Here is a 15,146-nt window from a genome sequence, read left to right as displayed (position 1 = left end):
CACAGAATATCACTGCCTCTTTTATCAGGGCACTGAAATTGTTATCCATGAAGACACCCATCTAAGGAAAGCTTTGAAATTATGGATTTTTATTTTCTTCTAACTCTAATACATGTAGCAGCTCTATTTACTGAAGACTACCTTCAGTAGTCTGGGATTCTGCTGTTTGAAGCAGTAGCTCATGACCAACTCGAAGCAAGAAAATGAATGTAACTGACACCAGGAAATGGCCTAAGGGATGAAGAATATGCCCAGATAAGTGAGGAAGTAGGTGAGACAACATGTGACTAGGTAGAGGAGATACTCCAGTGTCTGTCCAGATACCACTGATACCTTTTAATTGTCCTGTGTGCCCACCTCCCAGCTTTTGTGTTTTGCTTCTAAAGATGGCAACTGCACATTTCTTAAGAGAAGCACTCTTCAACTTCCAGAGCTGCTTTACCTGCAGATACAGAGTCAAGTGCTCCCTGGTTTGCAGCCCCTCTCCCACCAGCCCACAGTCGGTGTCTGAGGCAGAGATGGGAAGGCCAGCTCCCTCGCTAGAGCAGAAGGAGCAGATTCCTGGAGCAGTTGTACTCCAGAGCTCCTCCAGGTATTGGGTCGAGGCAGAGACACTGCCCACACCTTCCCCTGTCTGGCTCCCTTCTCCCTTCCCTTCCCCACTCCCTCATCCCCCTGGGATTGCTGCCCTAATAAAAGACTCCTGCAGAAATCCCATCTCAAGTCTGCTCAGGGGCACCCAAGCCAAGACTTTCATGATGTGTGAATAGGCTCCAGGAAAATGTGTAACGGATCCTTGTTTCCGTACCTCGGATAAGTTTCTGTAACACTTTAGTATTTAAAATAGCTGCACTCATCACTTGCTTGTTAAACAACAAGCAAGAAGCCTCTTTGTTCCTATAGAGCAATGCAGCAGCCCTAGAATAAAGATGCTAATAACTTGGCACAACATATTTTTCTCCAGGTGTGAACAAGGTGAGGGTAGTGTGTAAGGCTCAAAGTAGAAGTAAAAATAAAGTCAGCATAAAGTTTGGTGAGCTTCATACATGACACTGATAGTATAAATTCTGAACATAACCAATATTTAATAAAAACAATTTCAAGTCACTCCAAAGGAAGAAAGCAACCCCCAAAACTAGGTGAGTTTTGCCTCGCAAATAGTATATCTTTGAAATGCAAACAAAACAGGTCAGTAGGTACCAAGGTTTGTTTTCTTTCATGAAACTTGAACACGTGGCTTTTGGTTTGACCAAACTAATAAATTCTTCTTTAAGAAGACTCACTCTGAAGCTAGAAATGTAAGAGTGAGGATAATTCATCTCATTTGGTTTATTTAAATTCTTTCTATTTTAACACTGATGAAAAGCTAAGCTGAATGTAACTTAAATAAGAAAAACATAAAATATACCTTTTGCCATTACAGGAATTAAAATATATTCTGAATGCCCACTGTGGATGTAATAGTCCTAAAAAAAAGTAACCCACTTAGAACATATGTACATCCCACTGTTGGAATCATGACAAAATTACGCCAGTGTTCAAGATGAAACAAGAATAGTTCAGATGCCAGGGTCCAGATATTTCCAATTTTAAATATGGGAGGACATTATAAAAGTATCAGATTTCACTTCAGGATAAAAATTCATTATTAAAGCAGCCAACAATTGAATCGGAGAAGGCAATGGCACCCCACTCCAGTACTCTTGTCTGGAAAATCCCATGGATGGAGGAGCCTGGTGGGCTGCAGTCCATGGGGTCGCAAAGAGTTGGACACGACTGAGCGACTTCACTTTCACTTTTCACTTTAATGCATTGGAGAAGGAAATGGCAACCCACTCCAGTATTCTTGCCTGGAGAATCCCAGGGTCGGGGGAGCCTGGTGGGCTGTCTTCTCTGGGGTCACAGAGAGTCGGACATGACTGAAGCGACTTAGCAGCAACAATTGAATGTTGCTAGAGTAAAATGCTTTTACTTTTAGAAGAAGATGTCAGGAAACACACAAGAATTTTCTCCCTGGGAAAAGGCAAGCCTAACACAAAGATGACAATCAAAACCCCAGTGACAAGTGAGATGCCAGGTTCAATCAGGTCCTATCGGGTGTGGGGATGGAAGAGGAGCCCACCTTCTACATTAGTTGTCCCGGGGCCCGATGCCGTCTGAAGTGTCAGCCACTCAGTCATGTCCGACTCTTTGTGACCCCCATGAACTGTAGCCCGCCAGACTTCTCTGTCTGTGGGATTCTCCAGGCAAGAATACTGGAATGGGTTGCCATTCCCTTCTCCAGGGGATCTTCCCAACCCAGGGACTGAACCCAGGTCTCCTGCATTGCAGGCAGATTCTTACCACCTGAGCCACAAGGGAAGCCTCAATGCCATCTAAATTCTGTAAAACCAAATGGGTGGCATTTATACCACTTAATATACAAGAAATCATAAAATATAGAACAAACAACTTCTAAGCTCTAGGTTATTTTTTTTTATTCTTAAATCAAGTCTTTCTTTTCACAAATTACCTAATTCTTCATAGGGACCATGTAAAACAGATGATGAACAATACTTATTTTTTAAGGATAATACAGTGACTGTACAGAGAAACTAGATAGTCAAAAAAAAAAACATTAAAAAGAAACCAAAAAGTAGATATCCTGTCCACACTGATTTAAAAGTCTCTAGTGAATTATTTAGATTCCCAACTTGAGTTTGTCTGCTGAGACATGGTTATGAATCATCCACGGGGAACAGTAAAATATACTGCACTTGACTAAAAATAAGTAGGAACATTCAATAATAAATCTACTTTCTTGATCTTCTTCTGTCATCGTTAAGTACTGATATGGTAGTATGGAGAACTTGTCAGGTAGTATGAGTCTTCCCTCCTCTCACAGAAAGGCTGGAAGAAAATCAGCCATGGGCCCTGCCAGGAGATAATGGAATGTCTGACATGGCATGAAAAGTGGAGAAGAAAATAATACTGATTTTAAATGCTTGGGACCTGGAGCTCACTTATAGACATGATGTGATGTGAAAGTCACTCAGTTGTGTCTGACTCTTTGAGACCACATGGACTGTAGCCCACCAGGCTTCTCTGTCCATAGAGCCTGGAATCCACTATAGTCCATGGGATTCTACAGGCCAGAACACTGGAGTGGGTAGCCTTTCCCTTCTCCGGCAGATCTTCCCAACCCAGGAATCGAACCAAGGTCTCCCCCATTGCAGGCAGATTCTTTACCAACTGAGCCACAACGGAAGCCCAAAGAACATGGATATCAGTGAAAGTGAAAGTCTCTCAGTCGTATCTGACTCTTTGCAACCCCATGCACTATACAGTCCATGGAATTCTCCAGGCCAGAATACTGGAGTGGGTAGCTATTCCCTTCTCCAGGGGATCTTCTCAACCCAGGGATGGAACCCAGGTCTCCCACATTGCAGGCAGATTCTTTACCATAAATATAAATCTGCTGGTTATTTTTTTCATGTGATCACTATAAAATTACTTCTTGTCCCTTGAAGTAAGAAATGACATATAGTTCAAATTTTTTATTTACAACACCAAGAAGAAAATAACAATTGGCCAAAGGAGTTGTAAAAGAGCATTCATTAGGACTCTGGCTCTGGAATAAAGCATGGGCAATTCATCATTTATAAATAAAAAGAACTGTGCATATATATTTCTGATTTCCATTTTAGCATTTTGTTAAAGATTTGTAAAACAGAACTTCAGAGAAACACTGGAAGGAGTTAATTACATCATCTTTATAGGTAGCTCCCATAAAACGGAGAGTGGATTCAGGCTGACAGTGAGTTGGCATCTGTGAGAATCTTTTTAAACAAAATGTGCATAAGATTAAAAACAAGTCACATACATTTCTCCTCAGAAAGAACTACATAAAACATTAACTTTAATAATAATATCTGAAGGAAATGGCAACCCACTTGCCTGGGAAATCTCATGGACTGAGGAGCCTCGCAGGCTATAGTCCATGGGGTCACAAAGAGTCAGACACGACTTAGTGACTAACACACTGATGCTTACTAAATGTACACAAAAGTCAGTGCAGACAGCAAGAAAATTTAGCAGAAAATGAAGCATCCAAAGCTGGTAGAATGAATAAACTTGAATCTAGAAAATGCCAGGTGATGAGTGTTCCACAACATCAAAGAAAACATCTGTGAACCAGTTTTGAGAGGCCTTTCAGATGGGATAACAGTGTGACTGAAGGGATTCATTTTACAGACTGAAAGTTCTAGAACTCCACAAAACTATCAACTCTTACCCACCATGTGCAGAGTACATACCAGATGGCTTGGGGCTGGCTAAAGGTGATTTCTGCTTAGTCCAATTACAGCGCTGTCCTCTGTGAAGGAACGACACAGAACAGAGAAAAGTGAATGTAAAGGACTTCTGCATTCCGTGGAAATCTCTGTACTTCAAAATCAAAACCCCTAGTATTCTTTAAAACACATCAGAAAGTGACATTAATAAATTCGTGACAGTTTCTAAACAGATGACAAAACACGTAATCATCAGAAATGTTACTGCTACACTCAGCCTACAGGGTTTATATACTTTATTAAGCTGCTGATCTCCAATTCCACCTCTTGACCTACCAAAATAATTAAGCAGCAGTTGAACAAGGATATTCAAAATGTTCTAGAAGTAGATACAATGATCTTTTCCTGATTGATGGTAAAACTGATAGTAATTTTAAGAAACCTTTCAAAGAAGAACAGTGCAGAACAGGAAAGATTTACAATGAAATTGCATCTGTGTACAAACAGTCAATATTTTTTATGTGTATTTTTGTATTGTCTTCATTAAGAAGTTGTCATGTAGACTTTGGACTTGACATTGAGTTTAGGCTTCAAGATCTTTCCAAGATGTTGTGTGGGGTGGGGGAGTGACACAGGTCTGGTGGTGTTAAAAGTACACAGAAGTAAGAGGAAGTCCATTTCCATCTGGAAAGAAAGTAGAGGCAGAAAAACTGGCAATCCAGACATGGAAAATGATGTCTGTAAAATCTGAACTGGGATTTTGCAAAGATCATCATCTATTTGTGGAGATGCCTACTGTAAGCTCCCAGGTAGAAAGGTTCATCAAAATGTTCATTCAGGCTTTTCTGTAACATCGAATGGAAAAACCCAATCAAACTTTTTGGCCAACCCAATACAGCCACAAATGAAAACCATGTCATTTAAAAAAAGAAAAAAGATTAGAACCAAGCTGTATACACCCAGCACCAAGGTAGTGCCTATCACACACTAGGTACTTCCGACATTGTCAGTAAACAGATGAATAACTGAATGGTCTGCCTAGGGCTGAGAAGTTAAATCTGTTTACCTCCTGGGACTATGAATCAAGCTCAGTTCCAAAAAAGCTCATTGATTAATAACTCAGCCATATCATGCTCTTCATTTTGAGAGACCACTTGATGCCCAAGTCTTTAAGTCTCTGTAACCAGAGACTTAAATGCTGGACACATTTTGCTTTTCTTTTCTAATTCCTTAAGTAACTATCCAGCATAAAACTGATGCATTATTCCATAAGCCTTTCTACTTCTGTCCGTGGCTAGGATATTACAACATTTGGGAAACCCAATGTTGAAATACTTAACTATATAGAGGTGAAGCAGTATAAACAGTTTGTCATGAACTATTTAGCTACTGGGATATGATGGGCAAACCTCTGTAACTGACCTCTGTAACCTCTGTAACTGCTATACTCATATGTGAATCAAGGCCATAAGCTACCAACTTTTTCATCCAAGTATTATTACTCTAGGTGCTGAAGGATGTAAATGGGATCTTTGGTAAAGAAGAGACTGAATGGATGAGTAAGCACATGTGTCTGTGTATCAGCCTCTACAAATCTCTGTGTTTATGTGTCTCTGTGTGTGCATTTGGTCTTTCAAAAGAAGAAAGAGTTTTCTATAACATAGAAGAAAACCTAATAAATAGTTATAAAAAGCCCCCAAATCCCAGATCCTATTAATGCTGGTGTAAACAAAAGCTGTTTTTCAAAGAATGTAAGCCCACTGAAGAGGAAAAGATAATAACAAAAATATTTTTTAATGTAAAAAAGATAATAACAAAAAAGATATAACAAAATATATTTGCTGAAAAGCACTATTCCACAAACAGTGCTGGGACAACTAGAAATCCACGTGCGAAGCCAGGAAGGTGGCTCCTACCTCACACCACACACACACACAGTAGTGCAAACTGCGTCATAGATGTAAACATAAGAGCGAAAACTACAAAACTCTTAGGAGTAAATACAACATAGAAACAAGTCTGTGTGACCATGGATTTAGGCAATGGTTTCATAGAAACAATGCTAAAGGTACAAACAACACAGAAAAAAAAATAGGTAAGTTGGACATCATCAAATTAAAAACTTCTGTGCTTCAGAGGTCACCATCAAGAAGGTGAAGACAACCCACAACACGGAAAAAGATTTTTGCAAATTGCATATCTAATAGGAGACCTATCCAGAATATTTTAAGAACTATTATAATTTAATGATAAAAGATAACCCAATTTAAAAATGAGTAAATAAATAGACATTTCTCCAAAAAAGATACACAAATACCTAAAGAAATGCTCAACCATCATATAAAATTAAGTTAAAACCACAATGAGATACTTATTCACACCTACTAGGATAACTTTAATCAGAGAACAGGTTAAGAAAAGTGTTGATGAGAACTTGGAGAAATCAGAACCCTCCCACATTGCTTCTGGGATATAAAATGCTGCAGTCACTTTTGAACACAGTCTGGCATTCCTCAAATTGTTAAACATAGAATTACTGTGTGTGTGTGTGTGTGTGTGTGTGTGTTAGTCACTCAGTCATGACTGAAGGACTGGGGTCCCATGGACTGTAGCCCATCAGGCTCCTCTGTCTATGGGATTCTCCAGGCAAGAATAATGGAGCGAGTAGCCATTCCCTTCTCCAGGGATCTTCCCCCATATGGCCAGTAATTCTGAAGAGAAATGAAAATGTATGTCCATACAAAAAAATTTGATGTATTTTTTCATGGTAGCATTATTCAAGATAGCCAACAGGCTGAAATAATCTCAATATCCATGAACTGAGAAATGGATTTTAAAAATATAGCATATCTATACAATAAATTTTATTCAGCAATCAAAAGAATGCAACACAAATACATGTGACAACATGAATGCACCTTAAAAAAATATTATACTAAATGAAAGAAGCCAGTCACAAAAGCCACATATTGTATGACTGCATGTATATGAAATGTCCAGAATAGGCAAATCCACAGATACAGACGCTTTCTCCTTGGAAGAAAAGTTATGACCAGCCTAGACAGCATATTAAAAAGCAAAGACTCTGCCAACAAAGGTCTGTCTACTCAAAGCTATGATTTTTCCAGTAGTCACATATGGATGTGAGAGTTGGCCTATAAAAGAAAGCTGAGCATCGAAGAATTGATGCTTCTGAACTGTGGTGTTGGAGAAGACTCTTGAGAGTCCCTAGAACTGCAAGGGGATCCAACCAGTCCATCCTAAAGGAAATCAGTCCTGAATATTCATTGAAAAGACTAATGTTGAAGTTGAAACTCCAATTCTTTGGCCATCTGATGCAAAGAACTGACTCATTGGAAAAGACCCTGATGCTGGGAAAGATTGAAGGCAGGAGGAAAAGGAGACGCCAGAGGATGAGATGGTTGGATGGCATCACCGACTGGATGGAAATGAGTTTTAGTAAGCTCTGGGAGTTGGTGGTGGACAGGGAAGCCTGGAGTGCTGCAGTCCATGCAGTCACAAAGAGTTGGACACAACTGAGCGACTGAACTGAACTGAACTGAACTGAACAGATGCAGAGAGCAGGTTAGTGGTTGTACAGGACTGGAAGGGCAGGGAAGGTGGGGACCACTCGCTCAAGGGGGTGGGATTTCTCTTTGAGGTGATGAAAATGTTCTGAGGTTAGACTGTAAAAATGGTTCCATAACTTTGTGTATATACTAAAAACCACTGAATCATGCATTTTGAGTTGGTGAATGTTATGCTTTATAAATGACATTTCACTGAAGTTTAAAAAATGGTTAACTTTCAGTAAGTTTGCCAGTGAACAGAAGTTGGCTTCTTTCAAAAATAACAAAATACTTACCCTCTCCAAGGGAACAGTAACTGGTAAATATTTATATTTTTAAGAGACTATTATAATTCTCCATGGGATTTATTGTGATGGGAAATACAATTATATTTTTCTTTTGCCAAAGAAGAGTATATGCCTGCAAAGTACCACTAATGGCAGATGCCACAGTGCTTGAGATACAGTCTTATTTCAAAGCAACGGGGAGCTTAGCTAAGTGTGATATTTTTATTGCTCAGTGGAGGAGAAAAAGAAAACCTACAAATATAAGAGACTCACATTGAGAGGCCTGTTTTTGTGAATCTATGTATTGAACACAAAAAGACTAGCATTCAGTGCTCTCCCCGATATATTTAATATTGAAATTTTGTTTTCAAGTGAAGAGTAACTGGGCAAGACTGAATCAAAACAGATTCTCTCGCTCCAATCTGCTATTAGACATGGGAAAGTACTGTTTTACAAACTGAATGTTAGAGCACTGTCATATCAGTGAGTTTGCGCAGTGTAACCAACCACCTCAAACCTCTGTGACTTAATCAGTAAACATTTACTTTGGGTCACACCAAGATCCCAAGTTGGTGAGGATGGCAAGAGTGTGGGTCCCCCTGCATGAGTCTCTGCTGTGTCACACGTGCTACCGTAGCAGCAGGCAAAGCAAACCACGTGGTCAGGCCCAGACTCCAAGGATGGAGAGGCAGCCCCACCACCTGATGCGAGCTTGACGCTTCAAGGGTGTGCCCATGGGAGGGGAAGACTTGGTGACCGCATTTACAAAGCACCACGGCTGGAACACACTCCCACTCGTGGCCCACAGGGACAGTTTATCATTAATTTATTACAGTGTTTATTCAAGGTACAGCTTACATGTAAAATATAGGTATTTTACCACTACACATGGAGAGAGAATGTAGAGTGCACACACATTAACACAACTTCTATATATGAAAAATTATGTCAGTCTGTACTGAACTTAATTCTATCACAACAAATACACTAATAGCTATTTACTAGAGTAACGTTATCATGTTATTAGTTATTTATCAGTTATTTTTTATTTTCAAGTGAAAATGTTTAAGTGGAAAAGATGAGTAATAAGTTCAAGTGAAAGAGAGATTTCACCAAATCCACAGAAGTGGCTCAGGAATAACCTAAGTTTAGAGCCCTGAAACTTTACCATACATACAAATTGCCAAGTTATTTGGTAGAAAAGCAGATTCTGTTTGAGACAGGATTCTCATGGAGACCATGGACTCCACATCTCTACCAAGCTCCCAGGAGGTGATGATGCTGCTGGCTCCAGAGCACACCCCGAGCAGCAATCGAGGAGAAGGCCATCAGAGGAAACCGAGGACAACTGTCTACCAGCTGCGTGGTCTTCGAGCAACTGGCTGCGCCTCTCTGAGCCCACTCTGCATCTTTAAGAGGGAGGTACTGCTCCTGCTGCTACTGCTAAGTCGCTTTAGTCGTGTCCAACTCTGTGCAACCCCATAGACAACATCAGGCTCCACCGTCCCTGGGATTCTCCAGGTAAGAACACTGGAGTGGGTTGCCATTTCCTCTTCCAATGCATGAAAGTGAAAAGTGAAAGTGAAGTCGCTTAGTCGTGTCCAACTCTTAGTGACCCCATGGACTGCAGCCTACCAGGCTCCTCCATCCATGGGATTTTCCAGGCAAGAGTACTGGAGTGGGGTGCCACTGCCTTCTCTGAGAGGGAGGTACTGCTAGTACCCATCTCAGAAGTCGGGGTGGGGTGAAGGGAGACAGCCAGGGCAAAGCACCCGGGATGGGGCCAGCCACACAGAGCAGAGTGCACAGTTCCTCCTCTGATGCCTCTCACTGCCGATGACTTCCAGAAGAGGCCTCAGTGGAGCTGCAGTTAAAGAGAGGGATTGGCTGGGCCCAAAGGACACTGTTGGCACAACCACACAAAGTAATCTGATAAGGACATACAGCTCATCTGTGTGTGTGTGTGTGTGTGTGTGTGTGCATCACTTTGCTTACACCTGAAACTAACACTACGTTGTAAGTCAACTACACTTCAATTTAAAACAAAAAGCAATCAGATCTTTAAAACTTGTTTCACCAAAGTAAGCTCACATTTGATAAGTTCCACAGAGATACAAACACACTGCTGTCTCCTCCGAGCCACCCCACAAGCATGCATAGTGCACCCCGCGGCTTGACACGAGGACACCACGGTGACCGAGCGGACAGAACCCCTGTCCCCTGGCGCTCATGCTCCATGCTGCGCGCAGACTGGCTCCTCTGGGCTACGCTGGAGGAGGGGCTGCCGAGGGCTTCATCTGGCACGGTGACCTTTTAACATCTGAGCTGACGGCTAACACTTACATGTGGGGAGATTTCCCATAAATCTTTGGAATCCCAGCTGCACTTGGACATCTGGAAGACTGAGCGATATAGACCCAGAATGCTGGTCTCCAGCCAGAACCGAGAGGTGGCTGGCCCTCCTGAGAAGATCTGGGTGCACCCGGCCCCCCAGCACCTCCCTCTGGATCACCCCCAGTAGGTGGCCCTCATTCATGTGCCCCAGCTCCCCTCTTGCCCCTGGGTTAGTGACCCCCCAAGCCACATGAAAGCTCAGCCAGCACTGCGGATGACAGGGAAGGCGGGAAAGCGTCCACCATCCTTGACGGCACATTGTCACCATCACGCAAGAAACATCTAGCAAGGGTGTAGCTTCATCATTCCTCCGCCCTTCCCAAAGTCTAAAAGCACCACCTTGAGAAACCCAGAAGAGTTACAGCTCCTGGGTCTGGCATTTACTGTGGCTCACTGGCTTTAAAATGTTTAACTGGGGGCTCTTCATAGGAATTTATTATGGGTTATTTTAAAAGTGTTATATTTTTCTCTAAATAATGGCAATGCCTTTGCAATTACACACCTACCTTCTTTTGCCTGGTTTCCCTTGCGTGTTGGTTTTCTGTGACTATGTCACAAAACTGTTATGAACTTGATGGCTTAAAACAACAATTTAGTAGCTTGTGGTCCTGTAGGTCAGAAGTCTGGGTCCAGCTGTAGGGTTCTCTGTTGAACACCTTACAAGGCTAAAATCAAGGTCTCTGCTAGGCTACCTTCCTTTCTGGAGCTTGAGGAATGAATGACTTCCAGATTGCTGGCCAAGCTCATGTCCTTACAGTCACAAGACTGAGGGCACTTTCTGCCGGCTGTTAGCAGGGGTCACGCCCAGCTCCCAGATGCCACCCACACTCCTGGCCACGTGGCCCCACCATTGTCCAGTACAGCAATGGAGAATCTTCCTCATGTGGAATTCCTCTCTCTCCTTGAAACTATATTGAGTCCCTTCTAGATTCTCAGCTGACTAGGACACACCCACCAAAGAAAACCTCATTCTTAAAGTCAACCATGCCACCCAACATAACCACATTTCAGAAATGACATAAGGTCACAGTTTCCAGGGCGGGGGTCCTGGGGCCATCTGAGATTTCTGCCTGCTGTACCTAGTACCTGCCTACTGCATGCATCTGTCATCAGCATGCATTTTTTTTCTCAGGTTGGAAGCTGACATCATGTCACAAGGAGAGCTCACCAGCCAGCAGAGAGGATGCCCTGAAGTTAAAATGAGAGAGCACACTGGGACAGGTCTCCCACTCATCACTAGAGCAGCTAAGACTCCAGCCCTAAGAATGCATGTTCTCTGCCAGCCAGCCTCCAGATGTACATGAGATGTTTCTCTCCTCGAGTTTAAACTGAACCTTGTGAAATCATATGTGTAGACAACTGATATTCTGAAGGAGGAAAAGGAGGAGCAGAAGAAGATAAAAAAAGAGAGACAGAGAGAAGAAAACAAACACATAACTAGTACCTAGAAGGACCAAAAATAAATTTTAAATGCCCAAATAACACCATGAGCTAAAAATTTTTTAATTAAATTGTTATATTTTTCTACACAGTCTCAACCAACTTAACTGCTTTTCACACAACATATTTCACTGTTTAGAAGTTACACAGAGACAACATACACATAACCATACTAATAGTAAAAGGAAAAGGATAAAGAAAATTAAAAAGCATGCTTAATATAATCACTAGCACATAGCATATTCATTAAGATTTTTTTAACTGGAAAAAAAAATGACAATCTTTAGATTGTCTTCCTTCAAAAACATGTTTGGTTAGAAAGCAAAATGACTTGACAGGTCCAGAAGAAGCAAAACAAATAATAATAGTAATAATAACCCACCAATGAGCACGACAAGGCTGTATATTGCCACACTGATTCTTCAACATCTATGCAGACAGAGTACATCATGCGAAATGCCACGCTGGATGAGCCACAAGCTAGAATCAAGATTACTAGGAGAAATATCAACAAACTTAGATATGCAGATAATGCCACTCTAATGGCAGAATTGTGGTGTTGGAAAAGACTCTTGAGAGTCCCTTGGACTGCAAGGAGATCCAACCAGACCATTCTAAAGGAGATCAGTCCTGGGTGTTCTCTGGAAGGACTGATGCTAAAGCTGAAACTCCAATACTTTGGGCACCTCATGCAAAGAGTTGACTCATTGGAAAAGACTCTGATGCTGGGAGGGATTGGGGGCAGGAGGAGAACAGGACAACAGAGGATGAGATGGCTGGATGGCATCACCGACTAGATAGACATGAGTTTGAGTGAACTCCGGGAGATGGTGATGGACAGGGAGGCCTGGTGTGCTGCAATTCATGGCGTCGCAAAGAGTTGGACACGACTGAGCGACTGAACTGAACTGAATGGCAGAAAGCCAATGGGAACTAAAGAGCCTCTGGATGAGGGTGAAAGAGGAGAGTGAAAAAGCTGGGTTTAAATTCAACATTCAAAAAACTAAGATCAAGTCCAATCACTTCATGGCAAATAGATGAGGAAAAAGTAGAAACAGTGACAGACTTTATTTTCTTGGACTCCAAAATCACTGTGGACAGTGACTGCAGCCATGAAATTTAAAAATGCTTGCTCCTTGGAAGGAAAGCTATGACAAACCTAGACAGAGTATTAAAAAGCAGAGACATCATTTTGCCAACAAAAATCTGTATAGTCAAAGCTATGGTTTTTTCCAGTAATCACGTACAGATGTGAGAGCTGGACCATAAGGAAGGCCGAGTGCTGAAGAATTGACACTTTTGAACTGTGGTGCTGGAGAAGACTCTTGAAAGTCCCTTGGACTGCAAGGAGATCAAGCCAGTCAATTCTAAAGGAGTTCAACACTGAATATTCATTGGAAGGACCGATGCTGAAGCTGAAACTCCAATACTTTGGCCACCTACGCAAAGAGCTGATTCATTGGAAAAGATCCTGAAGACTGAAGGCAGAAGGAGAAGGGGGCAGCAGAGGATTAAATAGTTAGATAGCATCACCAGCTTAATGGACACTAACGTGAGCAAACTCTGGGACACAGTAGAGGACAAAGGAGTCTGTCATGCTGCAGTCTATTTGGCTGCAAACAGTCGGACATGACTTAGCAACCAAACAACAAAACATGAGAAATTACTAAACTCAGATGCTGCTCTCAGTGTTTTGTATATATTAACTCATTAAATCTCACCAAATTCTATATAGTGGAAACTTTCCACAGACGAAGAGACAGAGACACGGAGTAGTTACATTACTGATCCAGAGTCACGGAGAGAGCAAACAAAGGCATGCGAATTCAAACTCTGGATCCTTGCTCTTAAAACCATTAATTGTCCAAACAAGCTTATGAAGTCTTCTTTAAAAAAGAAAATAATCCAAGCATTCCTTAAGCCCCTATATCTTTATTTGGAAGAGGAGAGATGAAAGCTGTAATTGATTACTTCTCTTTGTTACTCCTTCCAAAATTATCTTACATTTTGAAACCAAAAGATTACAAAAAGATGGCAACAAAGCAAAAGCTAACACTAGAAGCAAAGAGGAAAAACCACTGACTCTCCTACTAGAGAGAAGAAAGTGAGTCTTTCTTTAGGTCATGAGAAAAGAAAAAGCTGTAGTTGCATAACCTCAGACCTTTCCCATCAATTCCATCCAGTCACAGCAGGGGCTCCCTGGCAGCCCAGACAGTAAACAGTCTGCCTGCAATCCAGGAGACCTGGGTTTGATCCCTGGGTTGGGAAGATGCCCTAGAGATGGGAATGACAAACACTCCAGTATTCTTCCCTGAAGAATTCCATTGATAGAGGAGCCTGATGGGCTACAGTCCACAGAGTCTCAAAGAGTCAGACATGACTGAGTGACTCACACAAACACACACACACATACACAATGGAACTCAAGAAGCATGTGCTCAGTAGCTGTAACAATGTGGAGGTGGCGTTGGGATGGAGGCCACAGTACTACATACTGATATCTGTATTAAAGGAACACTTCCTTTCCGAGGTAAATGGGGGATGAGGGAAGGGGTGGATTGGAAGTTTGGGATTAAGAGATGTGAACTATTATATATAGAATGAATAAATAGTAAGGCCCTTCTGTATAGCATAGGGAACTATATTCAATATCCTATAATAAACCATAATGGAAAAAGAAAATGAAAAATAATCTGTAACTGAATCACTTCTCTATATAGCAGAAACACAACATTGTAAATCAAATATACTTCAATTTTAAAAATAAGTTTAAAAAAAGAACATTTCCTATCAACAATTCATTTCCACAACTGGGTTGGCTGAGCCCACATCAGGTTGCATTTACTTGGTGATCATTCCTGGTACCTGCAATGCACTTGATCAAGGACTGTGACCACCCCATTCCCTCTGTGACGAGGTGAGTGATTAGAATGTCCTTTAAGCCATTCTCTTTATGTTCCCCCATGGTGCCATCTCAGTTCCAAAGCCCTAGTGGGCACAGAGCAGAAATTACAGAAATATAAATATATTTTGTCCAAGAATCCTCCCTTTAATCTGCCGCTTTGTGGACTTGCTTATTTGTGGGGTCTTGGCTTTTCCCAAGTTGTATTTGTTAGAATTTCTCATGAAATTGACTTAAAATTCCTATGCACTGCAGCCTCCTGCAGCCACTCAAATAGTTTCAA

The 15,146-nt window shown here is 41.6% G+C and overlaps 1 protein-coding gene across 14 annotated transcripts in view; it reads right to left on the bottom strand.

Annotated features, from left to right (window-relative positions):
- Positions 1-15,146, bottom strand: part of PLCB4 (phospholipase C beta 4) — a 482,400-nt gene that overhangs the window by 299,071 nt on the left and 168,183 nt on the right. For 8 of the 14 annotated variants that reach the window (XM_025000312.2, XM_025000311.2, XM_059892389.1 and 5 more), the window contains one exon: positions 4,278-4,354. The exons of 1 other annotated variant lie outside the window; for it this stretch is intronic. In XM_025000312.2, the coding sequence (XP_024856080.1) occupies positions 4,278-4,280 (3 nt within the window). In that variant the 5' untranslated portion in view covers positions 4,281-4,354. The remainder of the gene's footprint in view (positions 1-4,277; positions 4,355-15,146) is intronic. 5 more of the 14 variants (XM_059892392.1, XM_025000314.2, XM_025000316.2 and 2 more) reach the window with 1 other exon arrangement.

Source organism: Bos taurus, chromosome 13, assembly GCF_002263795.3.
Source record: "Bos taurus isolate L1 Dominette 01449 registration number 42190680 breed Hereford chromosome 13, ARS-UCD2.0, whole genome shotgun sequence".
Lineage (NCBI taxonomy): Eukaryota > Metazoa > Chordata > Mammalia > Artiodactyla > Bovidae > Bos > Bos taurus.
Note: the sequence above shows the minus strand (reverse complement) of the source record. Positions and strands in the feature narration are given on the sequence as shown.